The sequence below is a fragment of the Peromyscus eremicus genome, chromosome 1 (assembly GCF_949786415.1).
Source record: "Peromyscus eremicus chromosome 1, PerEre_H2_v1, whole genome shotgun sequence".
NCBI classification, from domain to species: Eukaryota; Metazoa; Chordata; class Mammalia; order Rodentia; family Cricetidae; genus Peromyscus; species Peromyscus eremicus.
The window spans coordinates 93,745,015-93,772,829 of record NC_081416.1 but is presented as its reverse complement, the minus strand read 5'-3'; the positions used below and the strand labels follow the sequence as shown (position 1 = coordinate 93,772,829).

At 43.6% G+C, this 27,815-nt stretch overlaps 1 protein-coding gene across 1 annotated transcript in view; it reads left to right on the top strand.

The window, feature by feature from the left end:
• Ppfibp2 (PPFIA binding protein 2) overlaps nucleotides 1–27,815 on the top strand; it is a 165,843-nt gene that overhangs the window by 107,078 nt on the left and 30,950 nt on the right. Inside the window, 4 exon segments of the mRNA XM_059269181.1 lie at nucleotides 5,640–5,771; nucleotides 16,460–16,552; nucleotides 23,660–23,771; nucleotides 26,701–26,762. Of these exon segments, the coding sequence (XP_059125164.1) occupies nucleotides 5,640–5,771; nucleotides 16,460–16,552; nucleotides 23,660–23,771; nucleotides 26,701–26,762 (399 nt within the window).

The window sequence follows — 27,815 nt, the reverse complement described above, 5'->3', positions numbered from 1 at the left end:
TCTGAGTTACTAGCTAGAAGATGATCAAGGGACACCAACAAAGACTACTTACTGGTTAGCTGCCCAGGTAACTGATATTCACCAAGTTGTGAGGATACCTTGAAGGGCGGGAGTGGGAAGGTCAGTCAAAATGGTGTAATTGAGAAACAAAATTCTGGAAGCACTACTCTCTCTTTTTTTCTCTTTCTGTGTGTATGTGTGTGTGTGTGTCTGTCTGTCTCTACCTTTCTCTGTATCTCTGTCTCTCTCTAGCTCTCTCTGTGTATGTGTGTGTGCTTGTGTGTCTGTTTCTCTGTCTCTGTCTCTCTGTGCGTGCGTGCGTGCGTGCATGCGTGTGTGTGTGTGTGTGTGTGTGTGTGTGTCGTCTGTCTCTCTGTCTCTCTGTCTCTCTCTCTTACAGGGGTTGGGGAGGGCTGCAGGGTAGCCCAATCTGGGTTCCCCCTTCACTCAGCCTCTGAGTGCTAGGGTTACAGATGTATGTCAACATACCCAGCTTTCTGTGATACAAAATAGTTCCTGAAAGTGAGAGAACCTGACAGAAGATGACAGGGTGCGGTCATGACAGACTAGCTTTAGAATGGAGGGGGGGGGGAGAGCACGCATGCGCGGATATGCAAGCATGTTTGCTCCCACTAAGATAGGGATTTAAGAGAGGTGAAGGAGGTGATAGTGGAAAAATCTGAAATAAAAAGAATGTAAATTCAGTGAGTGATGGTGGTTTTTTTATTGTGTTGGTAGATAGGAGGAGAGGTTTTTTGGCAAGAGGACATTGTGGAGTCTAAGGCTTAGAGGGACAGGAAAGATTTGGAACAGTCGCTGAGAGAACAAGCCAGGGGATGTGTAAGGTTTTACCAGGCAGTATTGGCAGATAAGCTGTAATCAGATATGGTGAGTTTGTATTGAGACCAATGAGCATGATTAAATGACTTTCAGTAGCAATGCTCAGGTCATCAGGAGTGGAAACAAATACAAACAGATTTGGCTCCATCTGGGCCCTGGTAAACAAAGGCCATCAGGTCTGGGGTAGGGGACATTGGAGGAAGGAGTTTTCTGGTGTAGATATGAATACAAATAAAAGGACAAATCTCCACGTACAGAGTGGCCAGGGAGACAAATATTGTTAAACAAAGTTGATAGACCAGGAAAACAGGGAGTTACTAAGTAACCAGTGGACACAGAAGAAGAAATTCTAGGTTGAGGGAGCAAGAGAGATAGTTGAAAAAGGTCAGACAAGAGAACTTAAGAGTTGAATACTTTGGAGACAAAGCAAACACATTCTGGGTGCAGATGAGGACCTAGTTGTGACCCTGCCAGTGAGAAGCAAAGCCCTCAGTAGCTGAGGTCAGTGTGAAGCTGAACAGAAGGTCTGCAAGCAGATACAGGACAGAACGGTCATTCACCAGGATTCAGAACGGAACGGTCATTCACAAGGATGCTGAAGTTCCTGAGAAGACGCAGATCACCTAATGTACGTAGAAAAGCCATTGATCAAAAGACAAATGCCTGTGGGGAGTGGAAACTGCTTTGCTTCTGGGTATTTGGGAGAATGTACTGTAGCTTAACAGTGCTGCCTTGGGATAAATGTGGACGATTGGTGGGAACACACAGTGGTCTGGAGGCAGGCCTGGGATGGGAGATGGATGTTCTCTGTAAGTTGGGTTGGTGGGGTCAGAGTGTTCTTCTTCATCTGAGATGACTGGAGAGAGAGAAACATAGCATGTCAGATGCAACTGCTGTTCGTGTTGGGGGCGGAAGGCAGCATTGAGGTTGCAGGATAGCTAATGCCTGTTAAGTTATGTACTTCAGAGAACCTGGTTCCTAATAGTGACCAGGGACCTCACTGGGTCTTGAGATAGGGAAATTGAGCTGGGTTGGCTTAAATTTGTTGAAGCTTGACCTTTTTTTTTTTTTCCCCCAACATCAGTCATCATTACAATTCTATTTTCTGGGTTTTTTTTTTTGTCTTTTTTATTAGTCTATATTAATTGTATGTAATGAGTCTTATGACATCTTCACACATGTATTTAATGTAATTTGATCATATTCCCCCCATTACTCTCTCTTGTCCCACTTCTGATCCCTTTCTTAACAACTTGTGCTTTCATATCTCTTTTTATGATCCAGTAAGTTTTTCAAAAACTTTTATACAGGTATATACTGTATATGGATCTCCCCCATATCTGGTACCCTCCCTTTCCCTATCCCTGCCCCTTCTGTAAATTCCTTTTTTTCCTCCACACAGTTTCAGTTATACTTTATATCATGTACACATACAACTTTATGTAGCTATATAAAATCTAGGTCCCAAACTGAGAGACAAAATGTCTATTTTTGTGACTGACCTAATTATTATTAGAACTAAAAATTATTAGATTATTTCCAGTTCTTACAAGTGACATAACTTTGTTCTTTATGGCTGAAAAAAGTTTCCATTGCATGTATGTACACATTTTCTTTATACATTCGTCAATCAGTGGACACTTATGTTGGGTCTATGACACAGCTGTTGTGAACATTGCTGCAGTGAACACAGATGTGCGAGGATCTTGGTGATGTGTTGACTTGAAGGCTGGCTTTTTTGAGTTCATGGGCTAGAATAGTAATGTTCACGGCAAGGATAAGGCAGGAATGTCAACAAAAGGCTTGAAAGTGGTAGAAGCACTAGGGAGCCAGTAAAGCTTTGTTATCAGTGAACTGTAATCAATTAAACAACCTCAGGTTTCAGATTAAAATTTGAGCGTGTCCGACCCAAATGTACATTTGGAATGTTAGCATGACCAATTTAAACACCAGCGTAACTAATGAGGATGGCTATTGGAACTAATTACAGCACTGTCCTCATCAGCTGCAACACTGGTATGACTAATTACAACCTGGGAGTTTAAATGACTAGGAGGCTTTGACAGTGGTGAGAGCAGAGAAGACGTAGGCTTTTCAAAAGTTCACCAAAGCAATGTCTGGAATGCTGATCCCTGGACAAAAGTGTATGGTTATCATCTTAAGATCATCCAGCATCCCACAGGGATTGTGCTTTCAATTGTCATGTTTCTAAATGTTGGCCTACTGGTTAGGTGTTTAAAAACAAATGAAATCTTACAGAAGACTCCTTTTTTCTTAGATCTCAGCACACCAGAGAAATTGTCCTTATGGATTTTACTTTGTGGAATTATGTTTTTGTCCCTTTGCATAGGCAGCTCGGAAACTTGTGTATCCACATGTTGTGGGTCACCCCAGCTGTTTATAGTCACTTACCAGTTTTCTACTAGCTATAAGTGTGTCTTCAGTGTCTCCTCTTATCTTACCTACTTTTAATTTTTATGTTTTTTTTTCTTTTGGTGTGTGTGCGTGTGTGTGTGTGTGTGTGTGTACATGTGCACCATGACATATATCTAGAGGTCATAGGAAAACCTCAGATGTTATTTCATGCCTTCCACCTTCTCTGAGACAGGTATCTTGCCTTGTATGTATCAGACTAGGTTTGTGCAAGCATCTGTGGACTCTTCTGTGTCTGCATCCCATTTTGCCAGAATAGAATTGGCATTATAGTCATTTGCTACCGTGTCCAGCTCCCTACTACGTAGGTTCTACAGATGTGAACTCAAGTCCCCACTCTCAAATGGCAAGTCCTTTATCCACTGAGCCATTTCGCTAGCCTTGATATATTTTTCACTGTAAATATATATTTTGCAGACTGCCTAAAATTAGTTTTAGAACAAGGCATGCAGATGTGAGGATGGAGAGATTAAGAGAATGAAGTGTAGAAAAAAATGGAGATAGGAAGAGGGAAGGGGATGTAGAAGAGAATAAATGATAAGAAGGGAGGATTATGAACATCATATGAACTTCACATACTCTAGGCCAAGAGAAATCATCATTTTGGTGTGTCCTGCCACCCAGGGAAGAACTGCTTAAGATGCTTTACAGCTTGCTCAGCCCCAACAACAGAGTTCTATGTTGTATGTATCCAGTGAAACCCTGTCAATCTAAGTGGCCATCTCCTGGGCTCAGTGAATATTTGTTAACTGCCTTTTTCAACATTTTGTTATTTCTCTTTAAATTCTTTGATTCACAGCACACACCTCCCACCCTGGCTTAGAAAACAGGATGATACATACAACAGAAATGAATTCTGAAGTCAAACAGGTGATAGTTTGCAAACTAACTCTGCTTATGATTGGCATTATGTCCATGGTTAGCAGATTTGCTTTCTCTCCCTGCGCCTGCTTTCTCATCTGTAGAATTCAGATACCACTATTTACTGCCAAGTCCCTGGGGAGGAGTGTGAAGAGGATATGTATAAAAGCAGCCAGCAGTCTTTGCTGTAAAGGAAGCACTCACAAATCATGACCTTGGACATCTCATCTGACTGATTCCTCATGGCCAAGTATCCCATGGTTTTAAATGCTCTAGTGCTCCTGCTTCTGCCCTGTCATCCAGCTTCAAGTCCAGCTGACCAGGAGGAGCCTGTTGCCTTGGCCCAGGACTCAGAAGGGCTTCTAGTTATCCAGTCCAGTTAGTTTGTAGCCCAGATTTGTCAGGGATTGGTACCTTTAGGATGAGGTTAGGAAAGCGTCTGTCAAACTCCTCTGTGATTCATGATGGCAGGACAGTTTGAGACCTATGAAATCAGAGACCATCATTCTGTGTGCCAAAGTTGGGTTGGCTGAGATGACACACAGTGTTCAGACTATGCAGGAGGTTGTTTCTTTTCCAGATGCTCTTTTGGTTTCCTTGTAGGTCCTCAGTGCTAGGACCTGTGCAGACAAAGTCTACCATGAGCCAAGATTTTTAGCTATCATGATATTGCCATTTGCTGATGCAAAACCGTATTGCCTTGTACCACTGGAAGTATTTCTGGTCCTTAGTAATGCTTCAGCACTGTCTTGCCTATATCCTCTGTTGTTTCCTCTTCTTTATGTTTAATAAATGTGTGTGTTTATGGCAGGCTTGGTGTCCAGGAGCTGGGGTATTTAATTGTCAGCCATTGTTCTAGTGACAGCAGGACTAAAAATAATGTCCCTGGTCTTTCCATAATCAGTAGAGAATAAATTTATCTACATCTTATGATAGCCAGTTGTAATTTTGGTATAGTTCAGGAAAGAGCCGTCTAACAGAAGCACTCATCAGGAATCCACTCTATACTCTGACTTCTCTCTAGATTCATTATAATGATGTCTTGTGTTGAAATTTGTGGGAAACTAGACTGATCTTTGATTGTACCCAGGAGCTGGTCTAGAAATTTCTATTTTCAAAAACTGTTGTCAACATGAATTCATATTCATTTGTTCTGATTGAGAAAGCTTGCTGCTTCGCCTTGAAAACAGAGATGGGAAATGTTCATCCTTTGAAAGTGCCCATTCATTTTCTCTGAAAATAATTAATAATGGTTACTATGGAGAAATATGTTTTTTGAGAAATGTCTTTCAAAGCATACTGGGTGATGTCAGGGGTTGTGCTGTCCCCAAGTGACCTTGGGTCAGCCAAACCTCTCCTGATAGACCCATGGCTGCTATACAGTAGTCCCCACTCTAGGCTGTATAAGACACAGTGTAGACATTGCCTCATGTGCTATGGATGGAGCTGCAGCTGGCCTTGTGGCCATGGTGGCTTATGATGCTGAGATCCATTTTTGCTTACAGGAGCTGCTAAGTCGCACATCTCTGGAGACCCAGAAGCTAGATCTGATGACTGAGGTGTCTGAGCTGAAGCTCAAGCTGGTTGGTATGGAGAAAGAACAGAGAGAACAAGAGGAAAAACAGAGAAAAGCAGAGGTGAGTGTGATGCATCACATCAGGGTGGGGTGGCGGTGGGCCCTGTATCGTACTAGACTCCTAGGCCATCTGGCCAACTGCAGTCCCAGCAGCCGCTGGGTACCAGGAATATTCATGGACTAGAGACACAATGATCTGTTTAATACCAAGTTATCAGGTTTTGCTGTCGCTGCACATTTCAGCAATGCCCAAACCACTCAGTTTTGGCTTTAGGGCTCTACCCTCAAACTGCTGACAGGGATGGAAAGGGAAGCAGTCGAAGGGGAAGGATCAGGCACATGTGGAGGAACACAAGACATCTTTTGTGAAAACTAAGGTAATGACAACAACAGGAAGGAAGCCAGCCTCCCAGCAGGCCTGGGGCACTTTCAGACACACATTTCATTGCCTACACCCCCAAGTTTGTGTGCTTTTTTCCTCTTGTTGGGGCGGGTGGGTGAGCCCACATGCAGGCTATCTCTGAAAGAAGATTTGCTTGTTTTGTTTTTCAGACCGCATATATCATTGGTTAGAATGTGCCAGAGTCTATTTTGGATAGAGTTCAGAGAATTTTAGGCCCAGAACACCTTCTTTACAGGAGCAGCATGTTTTAACTTTCACCTTCATGTTCTGTGTTCACACCTGGCATTGTGACACATGGAAGAAGGGTAGTTTGAAGTTTAGGGAAACTTTGGCTTCTTTACTGAGTGCTCTACTCGGTAGCTCTCTGGACTTTAACAAACTAGTTATATAATTTGTATGAACTTCAGTTTCTTTATTTATAAAAATGGATAATCAATGTGTTCAAGACCAAATAAATCATAGATGTTGAGTGCCTATCAATAATGAATGTGTTAAAGACCAATTAAATCACAGATGTTGAGTGCTATCATGGTATTTGGCATTTTTGTAAACACTTGGTTCCTATTTAGTTCCCTCTATTTAGTTCTCTCAAAAGTCAAAAGATGGAAATTGGTCCTGATAAGTGCTAACATTATTTATACTGACATCTGCCATGCTTTTCTGGGTTGATAACAGAGCTTGGGCCACTTCTAATATGCCAGGGGATATTCCTCGAATTGCTTTTGAGAACGTGTTTCTTAGTAAGATGTGTTGTGGTCAAAGGAAGAGATCTGTAGTGAGCCATGGACAGGAGCTCCTGATGAGAGTGCCAGTTGTTGGAGCTCATCTCTGGCTTTGAATCATGCTTGGATATTCCCTAGCTTTGAGTTCCTGGCTGTTAATGTAACTAACTCCTGGGTCTCTAGTTATTCTTGCTTATTTATTTCTATAAGATGGTAGTGATGCTTGCTATTTCCTTAGTCATTCTGAGGATTGAAGGAGAACTTGTGTATGTAGCCCTTAGCTTAGTGTGGGTCATGCAGTAGTAGCCAGCTTTTATGATTCCTTACTGACAGTGTTATTCACACTGACGATGGAAAGGTAGACTATGACACATTAGTCACATGCTGCAAAGTTCACCTAGACTGAAAGCTGACCTGTGTGGACTGTTTCTTCATTGTTTGTAGAGAAACAGTCAACTCTTCTGGGTTAGTCATTTTATCAGTGCTCTAGGGTTTGCGATATATGTGAGCATACATTAGGGGCTTAGAGGCAGAATTTAGCGAGCTCTGTGAGGGGTGTAAATTGTCAGAGACATAATTTAAAGCCATTAATGGAAAAAAAAGGGGGTTGGGGGAGGAGAGAAAGGAGTTGTTAGAAGACACATCTTGAAAAGTCTAGGGTTAGAACACAGCATGATTAGAGCCACACAATCTCACCGTGCCTCTAAAAGCCCATTTTAGGGCAGTCCTTGATTCTCTGTTTGCTTTATTCTCAGGGAGGCTGACCCCTTCATGGCAAAGATGGCCATCCATAGCTCTAGACTGACATCTACAGATATTCTTTCTTAACGGTTGCAGCAAAAGCTGTAGGGTCATTGTGGGTCTCATGCCTGACCGGGCCTGGCACTCAGGTTGACACCACTTGGAGTGTGTGAAAGTGAGAGTCAGTTCATCTGTGAAGAAAATGCAGGGTTAGTGTGGAGCCAGGTAACTGAGTTCCTTTTTGGAAATTCAGGAAGGAGGTGAATGCTCCCTTCTGTGATATGTGCACTAAAGCAGTTACTTCCCTGTTTGCTTGCTTGCTTCTCTGTAGAATTGTTTTTAAATCTGAGTTTGAGGTTGTTTTCCATCAGGGTGTTCACGCATGAGGCAACATAGCTCTCAAGCTCCTGGCCTCCATCCTGCCAGATCACTGCCCTTCCTAGCTGCCAGTACAAATATTAGGTTTCCATGTGGAGGAATTTGGTAGGCTGTTCAAACCTGTGAGAGGCGATGAGCAGCCACATGACCTGAAATGCTTTCCTCCTTCTTGTAATTGAGCATACTCTGCTGGTCTGCCCAAGACCTCAGCCTCTGTTGGAAGCTGTCTGGAGCACCAGTGGCTGAATACCATGAGTGCCACTGAAGCCTTACTGTTGTCATGTGATGGAAATGTTTGAGTCAGACATTTTGCTAGCTCAGGTCACTCGCGGTTGGAATTGCATGAATAAAGGGAATGCCTCTTCCATTCCTATCCTGCATGGTTTTTACCAGTGAATGCTTGTGTCCAAGGCTGAGTGTGGCTTAGAAAAGGCAAGATTTTGGTTTTCTTTTTGAGATAGACAGATGGGACGTACATTTCTGATAGCTTTTTTCACTGTGTTAGACATTTGTTGCTGTGACAAAATCCCTGATGGAAGCAAGAAGGGAAGAAAAATGGTTTATTATCATCATCATTATTTTATTATTATTTAGTTTTTGAGTCATGGTTTCTCTGTATGGCCCTGGCCATCCTAGAACTAACTATGTGGACCAGGCCAGCCTAGAACTCAGAAATCTGCCTGCTTCTGCCTCCTGAGTGCTGGGTTTGAAGGTATGCACCACTACATCTGGCTTATTATTTATCTTTGACTCATAGTTGTTACAATACAGTATGTCATGGTCAGGAAAGCATAGTAAATGGGACTCTGTCCTTGGTAGTAGACGCTCGAGGCATGGCTTGTTACATATCATTAGATCAGGAAACAGAGAGAGCTCTGATTAAGAAACAGGCTTGGTTCAGTCCTAAGCAACCTGCTTCCTCCAGCTAGACATCACCTCCTAAATATTCCAGAGCTTTTTAAGAGGGTTCCACCATAATAGAGACCAGGTATTTAACTACATGAGTCTGGGGGGCTTTCATATGTAAACTCTAACATTGCTGTGCAAATAAAAATGAAAATAAACTTGAAGAAGATAGATTTATTGACTCAGTGTTTCAGGAGTTCCAGGCTGGCTTCACTGCAGTGAGGCAGGAGACCATGACAATAGGGACATGTGGCAGAGAAGGTTGTTTAAGCCATAATAGCAAAGAAGTAGAGAGAAACAAGAAGGGGTTGGAGCAAGATACTTGCCTCCATTGACATACTTTCTCTAACCTGGCTCCACCTCTTATGACTTCCCAATCTCACCATGAAATCATGAACCCATCAAACCTGTCAAGGGTTAATCCATTGATGAAGTCATAGCCCTCATGATCAAGTCACTTCCCCCAAAATCACATCAACAAAGCCTTTAACACGTGAGCCTTCCTGAGGCATTTCAAATTCAAGCTATAACACTTCTTTCATGCAGCTCAGCCATTATCCTCAGATTCAGTGTTTCCATGAAAATAGGGCCAGTTCTTAACAGAACAGAACACACATGGTTCTAATCATACCCTAAGTCATGTGGCTGCAGTCAGCACCCTGCTGCTTGTCCTTGAGTTGTACAGATGGTTACTGTTGGCCAGTCTGTGAGACCTGGGGGTTTGGAGGTGCTGGTTTCCTGATGACCAGCCTTTCCAAGGACTGGGTCGGTAGTGGCCCATCTGAGATGTGGGTGAATACAGATGTTTGCTTTAGTTTTCCTCATTAGCCTTTTACAGTATTCCCAGGTCATTTCAAGCTACCCAGGGTTAAATATTAGGTTTACTTGATGGAAAGGCAGGATCGTAGTAGAGTGACTGCTGAGAGAAGGAAGTATCAGAAATGAGATGATGGGACACAAAGAAAGTTTCAGAAGCAAAAGAAAACCTCTTTGTGGTATCCCAGAGCAAAGGCATTTTAAAAGCATATGGTCAAAAGGATCCTCTAGAAGGGAGTCTGCATCCCTCCACACTAGTGTCATAGCAGGGCACCCAGTAGGTTTGAGCAGTTGTCAGTCTGGTTAAAGGAGAGCAGAGGTCCAGGCTATGGATTCCAGGAAGTGGGGTTATGTCAGTTGATTGAGAACTAGAAATAATTTTCAGGATTTTCTTACAGAACACACAGTGCTTTACAACACATTGTTTTCTTCCTGTGCCATACGTCAGAGGGAGAAATTTTGATTTCTGAACTAGAGCAACCAGAATGATGGACTTGGACCATAGAGCAAGTACAGGGAGTAATGTGTTTGCTCACAACTGAACTGGCCTGCTGAGGAAAGTTTTTATTATTTTTGGTTTTGTTTTATAAATTTATGTTTTCATGTATATGAAAGAAACTGCTAAAAAAAAAATCAAAAGTTCATAAGGATGTCTAACAAAAGCTCTCATAACACCTGTGCTCCAGCCCGCAGTCAGGATCCATGCTATCAGTTTGTTTTGTAGTCTTCCAGAGTTATCTTATACAAGGACAAATGACATGTGGACTGATGGACACACCACATGCATGTACACAGACACACAGACACACCACACGCATATATGCACACACAGACAAACCATATGCACACAGATACACATACCACATGTGCACACACATACTCGACTTCCTTTATTTTTATACTTTTCTTTTTAAAAAAAGAATGCTCTTACACTTCTTTCCATGGCAGGAGTAGTAAACAACAAAACATTCCTCATTTGTATTTATGTCTGCATATTTTCTAACATTTGACTATACCCTAACGTAGTTAACAAAGTTCTTTTTTGATGGAAATTTAAATTGTTTCCAAGTTTTTGCTGTTCCGTATGATGCTGTAGTAAGTAATCTTATACATGTGTGAGACCCTCACAATGGAACAGATGAGTCAGGGGCACCTGTACTTGAAATTTTGAAATATTTCCAAATCTCCCTCTATAGAATATAGAGATTTTACACGCATCAGCTGTGTGTGCGAGGAGAGGGCCAGGCCACTGTTAAACCCAGCATGAAGGAAGAGAGAAAGAACTAAGGATACTTTTGAGCAGGTTTGACAGGTAAGAAGGGGTAGGGCAGATGATAATTATGGGAGGCGCTTGATAGCTGCAGAGAGTGAGAACCCTGAAAAGGGGAGTGGATGTTTGGCACAGCAGGGTGAGTATACAAAGTCAGCTGAGATTACAATACACAGTAGCAGTTACAGCCTCATAAATGTCACCCGCACTTCATGATCAGTAGCCCAAGGATGCAGCAGTGTTGCCAAAGACTCTGCCCCATGGGAGAGAAAAAGACCTGGGACAAGAGGAGATGGCCAGCCCTGGAGTTAGAGCATTAAGTTTCAATGCCAAGTCTGAGAACTGAGACACAAAAAACAACCACAGCACGTGGTTAGGGAAGTGGCCCAGCAGACCTGGAGTGTACCACATGATCCTGCTGGGGCAGAGGGAGGAAAGCAGGTGTGGACCCAACCTGTGACCTGTATCTGCGAACTGCCTGATGCAGATAAGAACGGAAGTGGAGGGGAGGGAACAGAAGCTGTCTGGATCTCTAAAGTCCACAGCCCAAGCTGACAGGAATCAAACAGGTTTAGTTGTTTTTCTCACTTTTCTCACTCAGAGACTAGGGAACAAAAACTGGGGGACCTGTGAGTTGGTTTCAGTTTTGAAGCAAAGGTGAGACTAACTAATACAGTCAAACGGTGCGAGTATGAGAGTGAGTGGTCACTGTTAGCCAGAAACTCATGAGTCGGAGTGAGGACAAAACTAAGCATAGGCAGAGCACTCTGAAGAGTTGAATGATGAAGAGGCTGTAGAGAGAAGAGAACTCAATCATCCTGAACTGCTTTTATGCTTTCATAGTAAGGTAGTTCTGACTGCATCGTCTCTGATGCAGTATCAGTAAGAGGGAAGGGCTTAGAGTAGCCAGCCTTGAGGGAAACTAGGTTTCATCGGGACCCGCACAACAGATGGAAAGGGCAATTACTAAGGACAAAAGTGCACCTGTATGAACCATATGAGGAAGGGCAAACCCCAAACAAAGGACAATGCTGAGAACAATAGCCTTTTAAAAGAAAGGTATGTTTTTAATAAGGGGAAAGAAAAAGTGTGCTTGATTCTTGCAATGCTCGTAACAGGTGCCAAGAATTGGGACCTCAGTCCCCACACTGCATGCTGCCAGTGAGGTTTTTGTTGTTTGTTTCCTCTTTTTGTTTGTAAATTCTGAGAATCAAATTCAGGCCCTCCTGATGGAGCTATCTCCCCAGCCCCAGATGTGACTCAATCTTTTCTTAATATTAAATTTTTTTTAAATTATTGTGTGTGCTAGGGAGCTAACCCTGGACCTTGTGCATACACTTGTTAGGTAAGTGCTGCACCACGGAGCTTTAGTCTGTCACTGTATAAGGAATCAGGAATGAAGTGAGTTCAGGAAATCTGGAAATGAAACATTCTCTTCTTAATTTTAAAAAGCAGAAAAAGATTAGGTGGGTTCTATAAAGTTAGAACCAAGCCTCTGAGGGGTGTAAGAACCTTGAAAACAAAGTAGGAAGTCATAGGCCAGTGGGTGAGGCTGCCCACTACTAAGCATGAGGATATCTGCCTTTGAACCCTGGACCCCAGCCACAAGGAGGAAGGAGAGAACTAACTCCTCTTAAGTTGTCTGCTGGCTTTGATATGTGCATCTTGGCTCACTCCTGTACATATACAAACACACAATAACAGGTTGTTTTTTTTTTTAATATTAAAAAAAGATTGAGTCACATCTGAGGCTGGGGAGATAGCTCCATTAGGAGGGCCTGAATTTGATTCTCAGAATTTACAACCAACAAAAAAAGGCTGGATGTGGTGGCATGCAGTTGTGATCCCAAGGGGAGACTGAGGCAGGAGAATCCCTGGAGCTCAGTGGCCAGCCAGCCTTACCTAATTAGTGAGTTCCAGGTCTGTGAGAAAACCTAGGCTAGCCTCAAAAAATGTGGCTGGAAATATTTCTGTCCTGATAGATCAGAAACACCCACACTCCAGTGTAGTGCTAAAAAAACATTGCTTGGGACATCTTTTGACAAGATAGAGGAATATAGGCTGGATGTTAAAATGAGCCAATTAGCATCTGAATGGAATTAGAGTCGGGGGTGCATTATTATGCGTAAACATGGTGTGTGCTGTGGAGCTCACCCATATGCAGGTGTTGACATGTTTGGATGTGTGGGTGGGTGTTGGCAAGTGTAGCATGGATGGATGCAAGTGTGGAGGTAGTGTGCCTGCGCTGTGTGTCATCTACCTCTGCTGCTGCTTCTGCTTGGAAGAATGGCCATCCAGTATTATGCAGAAAGAGGTGTCAAACTTCAAGACAGGTCCAAGGGTGAAGCAGGCCTCAGGAAAAAAAAATGACGTGTATGTTTTTCATCGAAGAGGGACCTGGCCATGGACTAGGGGTCACCCTCCCCTCCCCCATTGTGCTCACCCTCTTCAAACTTTCTTTCCTTCTCAGCTGCTCTCCCAGGGAGGTCTGCATCTGAAGGTGACTGACTTTGAGTACTTTTCTCTCCTTTCTCTTCCTTCCCACAGTCAGTTCTGAATGTGATCAGTGAGCTGCAGGAACAGATGTGTAGGCTGCAGATGGACATCCACAGGCAGATTCAAGAGCGCCTGTTACTCACTAGGGACCACCCTGAGGAGGTGGTGGCCGATGACCATGAAGCCAAGCCACAGCCCTGCAGCCAGGACTGTGCCCCTTGGGAGGGGTCACCTGTAGGAACTACACTTAAGTATATCAGAGCATGTGTGTGTGTGTGTGTGTGTGTGTGTGTGTGTGTGTGTGTGTGTGTGATCTCACTGGTGGAAGGCTGAGGTTTCTCCTAACCAGAACTGTGTGCAGTGGCTTTGCATGGATATGCTGTAACTTCAGGGTAGAACTTGGGCTTATACAAGCCTGTGTTGATGTGAGGTAGGCTCTGGGACCCTCATCAAGCAGGGTTTTTAACAGGTGAGAATAGCCCTCAGCAGGCCACATTCCCCATCTTCAGGAATAGGATGGAGGTTTGTCACAGGCTCTGAGTGGACAAATAGCATCATGGGAAAAAATCCTTTCAAATCCATGTTTAGAGACATTTAGCCCTACCCCCACCTCAGAGAATAAACCAAGCATTGGGGTTTTCATTTGTTGTGAACAATTAAGTCATCATCTGCATTTCCAGGAAAAATAATGCTCACATAATAATCACAGTATAGTGAGTTTATGACCTTTTGGGCCATATGCCAAAGAAGTCACAAGAACCCAGAGAGCAGTAGCCTGTGCTTTCTTGATTCTACCAACTGTGGGCATGGTTGTCTCTCACAGCAAACTGAGCAGCCCCACTAAGACAGGAGCAAAACAGATAAGACTTTTCCTACCTGCTGGGCATTGGAACAGCTTGGGCAGGGCCAACAACATTACTAGAAAATGATTCTGAATCTCTAGCAAGCCCAAATAGGTGACCAAAGGTCTCTAAGCTCAGTAATGAAAATCAAATGCGTGGTCACCTTAGCTTGCAGAAGTTTTTTTTTTTGTTGTTTTTTTTTTTTAAACAGGTATCAAGAATAATCACCCCAGCTGTAAGTCATTTTTAATAAATCATCTTATAAGATTCAAGTGGAGGCAGCGTTACTTCATGGTAGATTATCTCAGAATGCAAAGACACCTAAGCCAATTAAATAATGACTTGAGTATCAGGTATTCATTCTTCAACAGCTATGTGCCAGGACCTGCTGGGTAAGAGGTTCACAAAGACTCCCCAGACGTTACAGAAGAGAACAGAACTAGCCATTAGCAACACTACAGATAAACCGTATAGGAGATCTGTGGGAAACACCAGAGAATCCTGCAGAGGGGTCTAATGTGATGTGGAGGTCTGGGTAGCTTTGCCTGAGGAGGGTGAAGGATAGGCAGGAGTTTACATGGTGGCCATTTAGAAGGGGAGTGTTGTGTGTATTGAGGTGTAAGTTGGAAAGAGGAGTTGAAATTTCTCCAGTGTGACATGTTAGAGCTTACCTGGGACAGGACAGGCTGGTCATGAGTTAAAGTTTAGAAGCTTTGAGAGCATAGGAGTGCCATGCTCAGATCAGTGTGCTAATGCCATTGTTCCTGTGGATATTTAGCAGTCAGTGTTTAACACAGGGCCAAGGTCACAAAGGATTAACCATTAGAAGATACTCAGGCTACCAGGACTCATTGCTAGGACAGAGTCATAGTGGTATGTTAGGAGGGAAATGAGACATTATAATAATCTTGGATATAACATGGATAAAGCTTGGACCCAAGTGGAGTTAGTGATCTTTATGCCAGTTCTTCTGATAGTAAATAGTTGTTACCCAAAATGATTGTCCATTAAGTGAATTTTGGTTCAAGAAAATGTTGGCAGAGCACACTGGTAGTACATATTGTAATCTTCAGTGTTTGGAAGGTAAAAGCCAACAAAAATAACATTGCTGAGTGTTGCCCCCTTTATTGAGGAAATTTTCAATCAGGGGTCTAGATACGAACTTGAGTTCCTGTCCCACTTGCAGCCAGTACAAATGTGTACTTGTAAGCTTCCACTCAGGAAGCTTCAGTGACTTCCTGTCCACACAATGTCGCCCTGAGTACCCTCATCTGTAGAGCCCGACCCCGCCTTAGCTCCCCAGTCTCATCTTCAGGACATGCCAACATCTAATCTCTGCTCCACCACAAGGGGCTGTCTCACCATCTGCCTCCTGTCTTGACACCTCTCGGCATGCCTTCCCTGTTTCTTCTTGCTTAACCTCCTTGTTTGAACAGGGCACTCACACTGGCATCTGGGTTTGGCACTTAGCATGTATTTCCTGACTCTTACTGGCTGTGACACCTCAGAGGATTGCCGCTTTCCTCCTGTGGGTCCCCCGCCCTCAGTGCAGAGAGATGCTCCTTGCTTCCTGCTCCTCCCTCTGCACCACCAGGGAAGTTGTCTCCATTCAGCGTCTCTGCTCTTCCCACTTGAAAGCCTGACCTGTCTGCTTGTGACACACCTGTGTGTGAGCTGGGGATGGGGGTTCAGGTGTCAGAGAAAGGAACGACAGAACCTAAGAAAAAGAGGGTAATTTTGAGTTTTAGGCTGGGAAAAATGATGAGCATGAGGATCTGAGTTACATCCCCATAACCAATGTTCAAACAAACAAACACACACACATACAAACGCATGCAGTCCTGCCACTTGGGGTGGGGGTGTGTTAGAGACAGGTGGATCCTGGGGCTAAGAGACCTAGTCTTAAAAAAAAAAAATGATGGCTGAGGAATATACCTAAGGTTGTCCTTCGGCCTACACATGTATGAACACACAAATTCACATGCACACACACATGTACACCCACAGCAATTTCTTCTCTCTTATGTCTGGAACTCCCTGGCTTTCATTTTTAAATGGCCGCATGGCATTTTCTGGACCATGTTTAAAGTTCAAAGCTGTAGTCATGGAGCCTGCATGAGATTTATCTGTCATGCTCTTTACCTGTCACAGCTCTGTCCTTCTCCTTCTCTCCAGGAGTTACTGCAAGAGCTCAAGCACCTCAAAATCAAAGTGGAGGAGCTGGAGAATGAACGGAACCAGTATGAGTGGGAGCTGAAGGCCACTAAGGTATGTATATATGAGGCACCTGAGGGGGGGTCTCTGATGGGAGGGGTTCACTCTCAGTGTTCCCTACAGCAAGAAGTGTGGAAATGCAAACCAACCCCACACAGTGGTCCCCACACTCTAGCAGGCAGATCTGATGTAGAAAAGCTCCCCTAAGAGCCTGGCAACCTGAAGTGAGAGCTGCTGAGGTACCCCAGCCATGTCTTCTTCCTCTGGCAGCATCCTGCTGCCCCTTGCTGCTTAGCCAAGAAGGTTCCTAGGTGAGTGAGTGAGTGAGTGAGTGAGTGAGTGAGTGAGTGAGTGAGTGGGTTATCAGATAAGTGATAGCCGCAGGTGACAAACCCTAACAGAATGAGGGAGGGCGAATAATAGTGTTTTGTTGGGGACATCATCTGAAACTCAGCAGTCAGTTTTCTAAAAAAAATTGTCATGGTCATCATCATCATCATCATAATCGTGCTTTAGTTTTAGAAATGAATGCATCCCTAAAATGATAAAACCTTTGGTTTATTTTTCCAGTCAAAGCATTTTACTGAATTGGGGAGCTTACTGTGTAAAGGACACCAAGAATAAATTCTTTAGTGATAATTTTTTCTCTTTCTTGTTTAGTTCTTCCTAGTTGAACTGCAGGGGTTAAAAGTAGTGGGTTACCTGGATATGGTGGAGTACTTGTCATCCTAGCACTCGGGGGATCAGGAGGATCACTTGGAGTTTGAGGCTATCTTGGACTACATAGTGGGTTCCTGGCCAGCCTGGCCTACATAGCATGCTTCTGTCTCAGGAAAGAACAGCAACAGCAAAAAGAAACAAACACAAAAAATTGATTTAGTTATTTTTGCTTGCATATTATATCTTTAAAATGCCAAATTAGTTATCAAGTGAACATTAGGAAAAATCACATTAAAACATAATTATGCTATTTTTACTGTGGGGAGGCAGGGGAGTGAGTGAGCATGCATGTGGTTTGGCTACCTGTGGAGGTCAGGATGACTTGGGGAGTGAGTTCTCTTGGATTGTTAAATATGGGTGGCAAGAGCATTTACATGCTGATTCGTCTTGCCAGCCTAGGAATCTGTTGTTTGAAAAATATATTATACATTTCAAAATGAATAGAAGAGCATAAAAACTCTCAACTCACAGAAATGACTGTTGGAGCAGACGGGTGTTCATATCACCCTGATTTGCTCACTATACATTATGTGCCTGTACCACATTATTGTTCTGTGTCCTCTGGGAAGGGACAGAGAGTATGATTCAATAAAAAAGGGCTGCATGTGGGCATTAGGAGGAAAAAGGAAACTCTTTAACCACCCTGGATAGAGTTTCTGCTGGAGGAAGCCTGGGTTACTGCACCTTAAGAAAAAAATGCATCTGCTTTTCTCTATGGCCTGTAGAACCATCCACAGGTGACACCCAGTGATGCATGTGGGCGTTTTAGTGTTCAGTTGATGTTCGAGATTTAAAAACAATACTTTTGAGGGTGGAGAAAATGGTTCAGTTTGGTCAACAAAATGCTTGTGAAGCAAGCCTGAGGACCCAAAATCAGCCTCTAGTACCACGTAAAAAGTCAGGTGTGGTGACTCTCATAACTGTGACCCCATCCTTGGGGGTCACTGGCTAGCCAGCCTAGTCTAATTGGTGAGCCTCAGATCCTAGTGGGGTATTCTTTCAAAGAAGGTGACATCTCCTGAGGAACAACCAAACCTGCCCTCTAGTCTACACACAAACATGTGCACATGCACTCTTTCATACACACACACACACATACACACACACACACACACACACACACACACACACACACACACACAAAACCTTTGTTTAGAATTATTGTGAGTTTGTCTGTATCTTTGCTTTTCCTAAAGTTAATTGTTAATTATTAAAAGTAATGCTCATTGTAAAAATATTTCAAACCATAAAATAGAAATTAAAGGAGGACTGTGTGTGGTGGTACACACCTTTAATCTCAGCACTCAGGAGGCAGAGGCAGGCAGATCTCTGTGAATTTGAAACCAGCCTGGTCTACAGAGTAAGTTCCAGACCATCCAGAGCTACATAGTGAGACTCTGTCTCAAAAATAAAGAGGCTGGAGAGATGGCTCAACAGTTAAAGAGTACCAGCTGCTTGTCCAGAATATTCAGGTTCAATTACCAGAAGCCACGTAGTGGCTCTTACCATCTGTAACTTTAGTTCTAGGGGATACGAAACCCTCCTCTGGCTTCTGCTATCACTACCTGCGTGTGGTACATAAATACACAATGCAAACGTAACACCCATACATATGAAACAATTTAAAACTTTTTTTTAAAAGAAAGAAAATAAAAACCACCCAGATCCCCAGCCACTACCACCGTTGTTAATATTTCCTTCCTTCCAGGTATTTTTCTCTGTGGTCCTCCCTCCTCTTTTCCCTCCCTTCTCATTTCTCTCCCCCTACCCTCCATGTCTGCCTCAGTTTCTGGTTCTAACAATTTATAATGTATATTGTTCTCTTTTCCATTTAAAAATTTATGATTTAAGTTAATAAAAGAAAAATACTGAACATGATGTTAGTATTTATATAATCATATTCTCATGTACAAATATAAAAAAACCCACTTAGCCATTTCACAGGTGATAAAATAGAGGCCTAGAGAGATTGAATAGCTCTTCCCACACTCACTGCCTGTCAGGCCTAGCCTGGCCACTGGCTATTGTCTGAGCACAGACAGCCTTGTGTGTGCCACGCTTTGGTGTCACCAATTCTAAAAGCCTTGTTTTTCCAGGAGCTCAAAACTTTCCACTACGACACTCACTCCTGCAAGTCCAGCCCCCGTGAAACCTTTGAAGTTGCACACACCACCCTTTGTTATAAAACCAAGAAAACCTTTTCCTTTTAATTCACCCAAGCTCTCTGCCTTGGCATGTGGACCTGTGAGATGCCGGCTGAGGAGTCTTTAATGATTACCAGGTGTGGAACACCCCCTGCCAGAACCCACCCAGCCCTTTGCACACTTTCCTCTTAAGTCAGACAATAACACAGTGGGTGTATTTGATGCTGATTTGCTGGTAAGGACCACGGGACTTCAAGTGGCAAGGGTGGGGTTCAGGTCTGGGTCTCCTGCTTCTGTGCTTCCCCCCTCTTCCTGTAGTGGCTGCTTCTCTGCCTGAAATGCTCCCTGTGTTTGTAAGCTGCTCAGTTTTCTGTATAAGCCTCCTCAGACCCTACAGGTGGTTCATCTGCAGTGCAATCAGCAATAGAGTTTGTTCCTTGAGTTTAGTAAGACAAAGCCCTGTAGGGATGCAGACTATCCTTCCTTGCCCTGAGGGTATCCAGAGTACCCATCTCTGCCTCACTGCCAGGCTTCTGATTGTTTTGGACCTCTGGCAACAGAGTGCTGGTTTTTATGGCTGAGATAGCCATTGCTTTCATGGTTCTGGATAGGGTTTCCCATCTACCTGTGGGTCAGATAACCTTCTAAGGATATCAGACAACCTGTATTTTTTCCTTGTTTTGTGGCCGCTCCAGAGTAAAGGTCAAGGCAAGTCACTTGGTCTGTCAGGTCTGTGCATAGGCTAATATTTTGAATACTTTGTCCCAGTTGGTAGAACTGTTTGGGAAGGATTAGAAAGTATGGCCTGGTTGGAAGAGATGTGTCATTGGGGGTGGGCTTTAAGGTTCCAAAAGCCCATGCCATTCCTAGTTATCTCTCTTTACCCCGTTCTTGTGGAGACGATATAAGCTCTCAGCCACTGCTTCAGTGCTGTGCCTGCCTGTCTGCTCCCATGCACCCTACCATCGTCACTATGAAGTCTGAAGGGACTTCTTCACAGCAGGGGCTCTCTTCCAGACCCCAGATCAGGTGCAAACCACACCTAAATACCTCTTTTTACAGAGAGATTCTTTATTAAGCAGCAAAGAAAAATTAAGTGACTGCTTTCTGACTCAGGCAGAAAAACAGCAGCATATGACCATGCAGGTGTCATTCTTAAGAGAAAAAGGGGAGGTCTGTGTTAGAATGAGCTAGGGTGTGGTGGTGAAGGCGATAGAGGACAACGGAGAAGGAGAAAGGGACAAGGGAAGGGGCAAGGATATATGTCCTGGAGGGATGAAGGACTGCCTCTGGATAGAGAGGAGACAGACGAGGCACATAGGCAAATGGTGGTTTATAGAGGTAAAGGGGGAACCCATGTTAGGATAAGGTGTTGAATTTTAGTTGGGCATGTTAATTAGGTGAGCCAAAAGGTGTTTCTGGTTGCTGGACTTTGGTTGTCAGCCTCAGGAGGAAGAAGTGGTCAAATAAGGGAACAGACCTTGGTGGCTAGCTTTAGGGATGTAATCTAACGGTTTGTAGCGAGGCAGAGGGAATGGAGGGGAAGGGCAAGGCCTGCCAGAGCCACATGATCTAGTGGGCTAGTGTCTCTTCAGAATCAGCCTTTGGAACTGCAAGTCTCAAACTCTTTCTTCTATAAGTTGCCTTGGTCATGGTGTCTTGCCACAGAAATAGAAAAGTAACTAAGACAGGATCCATAGTTTGTCAGTGGCCTCATACAGAGACCAGCCTAGAGAAGAGACCACTGAGTGCCAGGTGCTGCACTCTGTCTCATTAGGCCCACTTCACTGAAGTCTTCTGTGAGACCAACAGATAAGCATCAACATTGGATTTCTAACAGACCATTCTGTCCACGGTAAAGAGCCATAGGCAAGAAACCATGCAAGAAAAGCTGAGAGATTATCTCCAAAGAATATCCTGACCCTCGTGGAAATGCAATGCATTTGAGTTGAGAATCGTAAGGCTAGAGTTGTCAGAAACCATTGGCACCATTATCCATAAGCCAATGGACATGTGGACCCCAAATGATGGTTTGTGGCTGCCCATCTCAGTAAGCTGGATGGGATAGCCAGACTTGGCTCCCTTGATTCTAGGTAGGGCCCAGAGTGGAGGGACCGGGCTTCATAGCAAGCTTTACAGTAAAGAAATCTGACCTTTCATCTCCTGTCTTTCCTTTACATCTCTGTTCTGTTTAGAGGATATAAGGGAAGGTTTATTCAGAACCATTGAAAAGGGTTGAGTCTCATAAGAGTGGCCTTCATTCATCCTATTAACATACTAGCATGCAGCCTGGAGTGCTGGACCTCTCTATTGGAGCAGCAGGCCCGGAGGGTGGAGTTCTGCACGTAGGCAGACTAGGTGAGTAAGTGAAACTCTGCGTTGGAGCAGCAGGCTGACTGGTGATGTCCTGTGATGAAGCATGGAGACTGAGGTGTATGAAGCACCATTGGAGCAATAGGCTGGGTGGGTGGCATTCTGCATTGGAACACATAGTCTCAGGTTGGCATCTATTATGGTTTGAATGAGAATGGCCCCCTTAGGCTCATATATTTGAATGTCTAGGCCCTAGTTGCCAGACTGTTTAGGGAAGGATTAGGAAGTGTGGCCTTGTTGGAGGAGGTGTGTCACTGGGGATAGGCTTTAAGTTTTCAAAAACTCATGCAAGGCCCAGTCTCTTTCCTGCTCTGCCTACTGCCTGTGGATCATGATGTAAAGCTCTCAGCTACTACTCCAGCACCATGCCTGTCTGCTTCCTGCCATGATGATAATGGATTAACCCTCTGAAACTGTAAGCAAGCCCTCAATTAAATGCTTTCTTTTATAAGGGTTGTCTTGGTCATTGTAGTGTCTCTTCACAGTAATGTAATGGTAACTAAGACAGCATCCTTGCCTGGACAGTTAGTCAGTCATTGGCTGATTTCATTTGGAGTCATGTACTGCTCCTGTTTTCTCCCAGTATTTTCAGGAATTTGCTTTTCCCATGGGTTCTTATGGGACTACATGAGATTTGTAAATAATGAGAACAGTGGTTGCAGGGTGGGTACTCAGTCTGACCAAGAACTGGCAGGCAGAAGAGTCACCAGTAGGACCAGTGCTCATTTGATTCTTGGCTGTTGTCCAGTGATTGACTTGTCTCTCTTCCCACCCCTCATCATACTCTGACAACCAGAGTTGGAATATAATTAGGTTCCTACATGGCAGGCCTTGGGCAGGGTAGATGCATTTGCTGTGTGTTCTGCTCAAAGCTCAGTTCTAACCCCTTTCTTGGTTTTATGTTCAGAATGGAGCTTTTTCTTAAGGGAAGGAACAGGATGGAAAAGAAGTGTTACTATGATTGTAGCATTTACTAGGCCTTTAATATGTGATAAGTATTAGACCTAGTCACTTATAAGTTATATTATGTAATCTTCTACAGGCCATGAAGTGGACACTATTGAGCTAAGACTAGGAAAGGTACAATTACTTGTCCAAGGTCATCCAACTGGAACATGAGAGATTCTAGATTTGTTTGGCTCCAAAGAGCCTCTTGGAGTGAGACAGAAAGAGCTCTGAATTTCTAAAGAGTCTAGAAAGCATGGGTAACCATGCATAGTGCTGTGTGTGAATTGTAATTTTAGGCATAGTGTAGATGTAGGAACTGCCCATTGCCAATGCCGGTGTGTGTGTATGTGTGGATTTGTGTGCAGTGTGCTTATGTACTTTCCCTTAAAAAAAGTATACATACTGAGCACATTCTAAAGCTTGTATGTGTACGCATGGGCAAACATGCAGCTGTGTTTGGAGGTTGGCCAGAAGCATTGACTGCAGAAAAAGAGAGTATCTAAGGAGGGAACTCTTGGCTCACCTCAAAATCAGCAGTAGTTATTTGACTTCCACTCTATTTCCAAGTGTGTGGAAAGATGGAGTTACATATAATTGTTACAATGGCATATCTAAGTGAGTATGTGTACCTTGGGAGAGGAAAGACCACATGCAAAATCAACGATCCAACTGTGCAGTCCCAGCTCCCTGGCCTCAGTTTTACCTGGGTTTTACAGAGCAGTGAAGAGAAAGAGCTTGGTCAGATAAGGGAATGAGGAGACAGAGCAAGGTGATGGTAGGTGGGTGAGTGAGATTGTTCCACGGGATTCCACCCAATGGGGAGGGGAGTTACACTGTCACTCCCTACCTATATCCTTCACTTCTCCTGCCTCTTGGGGTCCGATGGGCTCCAAGCTATGACATAAGGTGCTTTGTTATGACTACTAGTAGTAAGTAGTCTTTTTGACCTGGAAGGGATTCTCTCTTGCTTCCTCAGGCTGAGGTAGCCCAGCTGCAAGAACAGGTGGCCCTAAAAGATGCAGAAATTGAGCGTCTTCACAGCCAACTCTCTCGGAGTGCAGCTCTCCACAGTGACCATGCAGAGCGAGGTAACTAAACTGACTGGGACAGAACACATTATTTTAGGCTCTTGGCCCACTCTTATAAGTGGACATGTATCTGTGGATGACTGTGTGTGCTTGCATATGTGAGTGTGCTAATATACACATACATGCATTTGTGTGTGTGAGCATGTGCTTATGTGTATATGCGTGCTTTCCTGTGAAACTGAGCTCTGATATGGTATCATTGTCATGTCTCTCCCTTATCTAGAACACTTAGCTCTGAAGGCTTTTCTCACAGTGTTGACTGAAGCTCTGTGCAGCTCCAGGCAGCCCCCTTTGGAGCTTTTTCCCCCTAAAAGCCATCTGACTTCATTGAATTAAAAGGCATTGCTTTGGTGTTACCACCAAAGAAGAGGCTTAGCATTTCATCCCGCCTGACATTTGTACAAGGCCCCGAGGTTACAAAAGAAAGTCAGTTCCTTGCCATCCTTAGAGCTCTACTTAAATATTTCCCAGGAAGCTCTTCCTGGCCACCTAGCCTCAAGTGGGTGACTCTGGTCTTGTTATTCTTGAGTTCAGCAGCCTCTTGTTCCCTATTGGTGAGATTATTAAGGCCACTCCATGTAGTTAAAAGGGAGGTCTATTTAGTGGTGTAACTTACAAATGAAGGGATAGGTAGGTTGCAGGGTCTGGGGAAGACATAGCGCAGTCCGGCGGTGTTCTCTGGAGAACTCTGCTCGGTCTACCTCTAGCATCCAGTGTCCAGGAACCAAGAGAAGGCGGCGCATCCGGATCTCGGGTCTTCAGGGCCCTCTCTTGGTTCTGCCTTGTAGGTGTGACAGTTACCGAAGCCTCTATGGGGCTTGGAACTTCCAGATCAAAGCTGGAATGGCTACCCACTACAGTTCCCAACATAGCTCATACTATAATTTAGCAGTGCTGTATTTTGGGAGGTCTTGAGATAAGGATTTTTGTCTTTGTTTAAAAACACTTTAGAGCCTAGCACAGTATTTGGCCCACCCTAAAACTGAGTCATTGAGTAAGTGAAATGGATACTGGATGTTCTATGGGGAGTTCAAATCTTATCGATTAAAAACAGAAGAAATCCTCAAATATTCTTCTTAACATACATAGTATGTTTGTGGCAATTCTCCAAGGATACAGAAAGATCACACACACATCCCAGCTCCCCTACTTGCCACCTGGATGCTGAGCAAGGTCAGTCCTTTGGCTGCTGCCACTGTCTAGCCTTATCCTGGCCTCAGCATTACCTGGCTTGGGTCTCCAGCTGGAGTGAGAACATTCTATAGCCTTGTAATAGTGACTGAGCTTAAAAAAGATGCTGGTGACCATCAGGCTTATCCCTTCCCATCCTTTCACAGGAATCTTCCCATGCTTACGCTGTTATTTATGCCCAGTCAGGTTGGGTTCTGACCCGTGCATCCAGCTTTAACAGTCTTTATATGAAATTTCCCTCCTACCCTACCCTCTTGCCACATCTCCCCCGCCCCCCGCAAACTGAGTTGCAGAACTAATGTTGGTGTCAGAAGCCTAAGACTCCACTCGCTCTGAGAATGAGCTCCAGTAACTCTTTACACAAAGTCCACACATACCCTAATGCTATTTCTCATTAACTATCACAGAGGAAACAGAATATCTGTACTTAGGATCCCTTGTTTCTTGTACTGTTCTTACTCAACATTTCTTCTTGTTGCTTATCTCATTTTAGAATTAAGCACAAGTTTTTTTTTCTAGCATATCCAGGTCCATGCCAATTCCAAAACCTCTAAGAATCTTGAAAATGGCCTCTTTTTTCTTTAGGCATTGGCTTTTACTCTTACTCTTCAGACCTGTTTGGGAATAAGTCAGGCTTGTCCCCGTTGAGTCTAAACTTGGAGAAAGCCATTGTTTTTCTATGGTGGACCAACACAGAGCCCTTGTATATTTGTGATGAAGTGGCATTGCTCTCTGTTAACCATAACATTTGCTTTGTGTATTTATTATTAAATCTAAGTAGGTATTTCTTTTGTTTTTGATGTTTTTATTATTATGTTTGTTTATTTTTGTGTGTGTATGTGTGTGCACACATGCCACATTATATGTGTGAATATTAGAGGATAATATGTGAGAGTCAGTTCTCGTCAACATGTAGATCTTGAGGCTCAAACTCAGGTTATCAGGCTCAATGGCAACTGCATTTACTCATGGAGCCATCTTGCTGTCCCTTCCCCCTTAATTTTTTCCCTTTTGGTTTTGGACTGAGCCCAAGGCCTCATGCATAGAAGACCTATTACTCTGCCACTAGACCGTACCTCTAGCCTTTTTTTAAAAGAAAAAAAAAAAACTTTTCATTTTGAACCAGGGTCTTCATAAGTTTCGCAGCCAGGGTTCAGACCTTGGATCTTCTACCTCTGCCATGAATGGTTATGATTATAGGCCCATAACTCCATGCCCATATGTAAACATTTCTTTAGTCAGATTTTACAATTTTAAATTTAACCAACTACCAAACCTTTGACTAATGCCCAGTGTTTATCATCCGTAAATTGTTTTGAGTTTTCTTTTATGAAAATTTCCTCTGCTTCTAGTTCGTCTGACTGCATGGTCTTTCCCCAAACTAGTCAGGAGCCTCAGCATATGCTTACAAAGAATATGAATATTTATGTTCTTAGGAGATGCTGTTTATGAAAGATTTTTGAATCCTTGCTGTCACTTTTGAGTAAATGCTATTTTTATTTTGCCCCTGGATACCTATCTAGAAAGAGAAGACAAAACACTAGATTATTCACAAATGTATCCAACAAATGTCTAATGAGACTCACTGTGCAAGACCCCATCCCAGGTTCTTTCAACAAATAAAAAGGAGCCACATTCACTTGTCAATCTTTATGTTTGAACCTGAGGGTCATCAGCATATGGCAGTAGCTGTCAGCAATTTGTACAAATAATTCCTTCTATACCTCAATTCTTTTAGACCAAGAAATCCACCGTCTGAAGATGGGGATGGAAACACTGCTGGTTGCCAATGAGGATAAGGTGAGACAGTCACTGTGACACCTTGTCCTTTCCTTGCAGGCACCTCTAACTGATTTGGTCCCTTCTGGTCTCCGCTCTATTGGACAATAGCATGCCATCATTGGCAAGATATGTTAAGATAACAGCTTTTCCTTTTTTTTTTTTTTTTTTTTTTTTTTTGGTTTTTCCGAGACAGGGTTTCTCTGTGTAGCTTTGCGCCTTTCCTGGAACTTGCTTTGGAGACCAGGCTGGCCTCGAACTCACAGAGATCCGCCTGCCTCTGCCTCCCAAGTGCTGGGATTAAAGGCGTGCGCCACCACCGCCCGGCCTAGATAACAGCTTTTCACAAGAGACTCAACTTTAGTACTTGTTTATATGCCTGAGAACTTTACCTAAACTGAATCTCCCAAAGGCAGCTTAGAGCCCTGCCTGTTCATGGTGGTGTGCTGAAAAATACCCCTATCCTCACTAATGTCACAACTCTTAGCAAAACTCAGCAACAGCCCCTGTGTGTGAAATTTACTCCTCTATCATAGAGACACTTAGCAGCATGCAGTGCATCAGTTTATCCTGCTATCTTACATTCTTCGTATCTGATTCCTGCATAATCATATAGTAACCTCATACTTACATAGAGAAGCACTTAGCTAGTGTAAATAGTGTCTCTGGGAGTCACAGCCCCACATTCTCAGCTAAAGAAAGAGACTCAGAATGCTTGGATAATTTTGCACAGGTGGATAGCAGAACTACCCATATAGTCCAGGATCTGTGTGACCTAAGTCCCCAGACTGTAGCCTTGAAAGAATGGTCCTTTCTTGTGATATGCCCTGTTGTGTAAAGTACTTCAGACTACCAAGGGATAGGTGAGGAGACTGGGATATGTCTTATATGTGTAGCTGCAGAGAGTGACACAGGAATCAGAGGCATTCTTCATGCAGTCTGTTTTCAGAGAGTAGGAGGCAGAGAGTTGTACTTCTGCCAGCATGTGGACCTCTTCAAGGGGATGTCAGTGACTGCTGATCCCCACCTTCACATAGTGCCATGGGTGTCTATAGATGCCTGTGCGGCAGACCA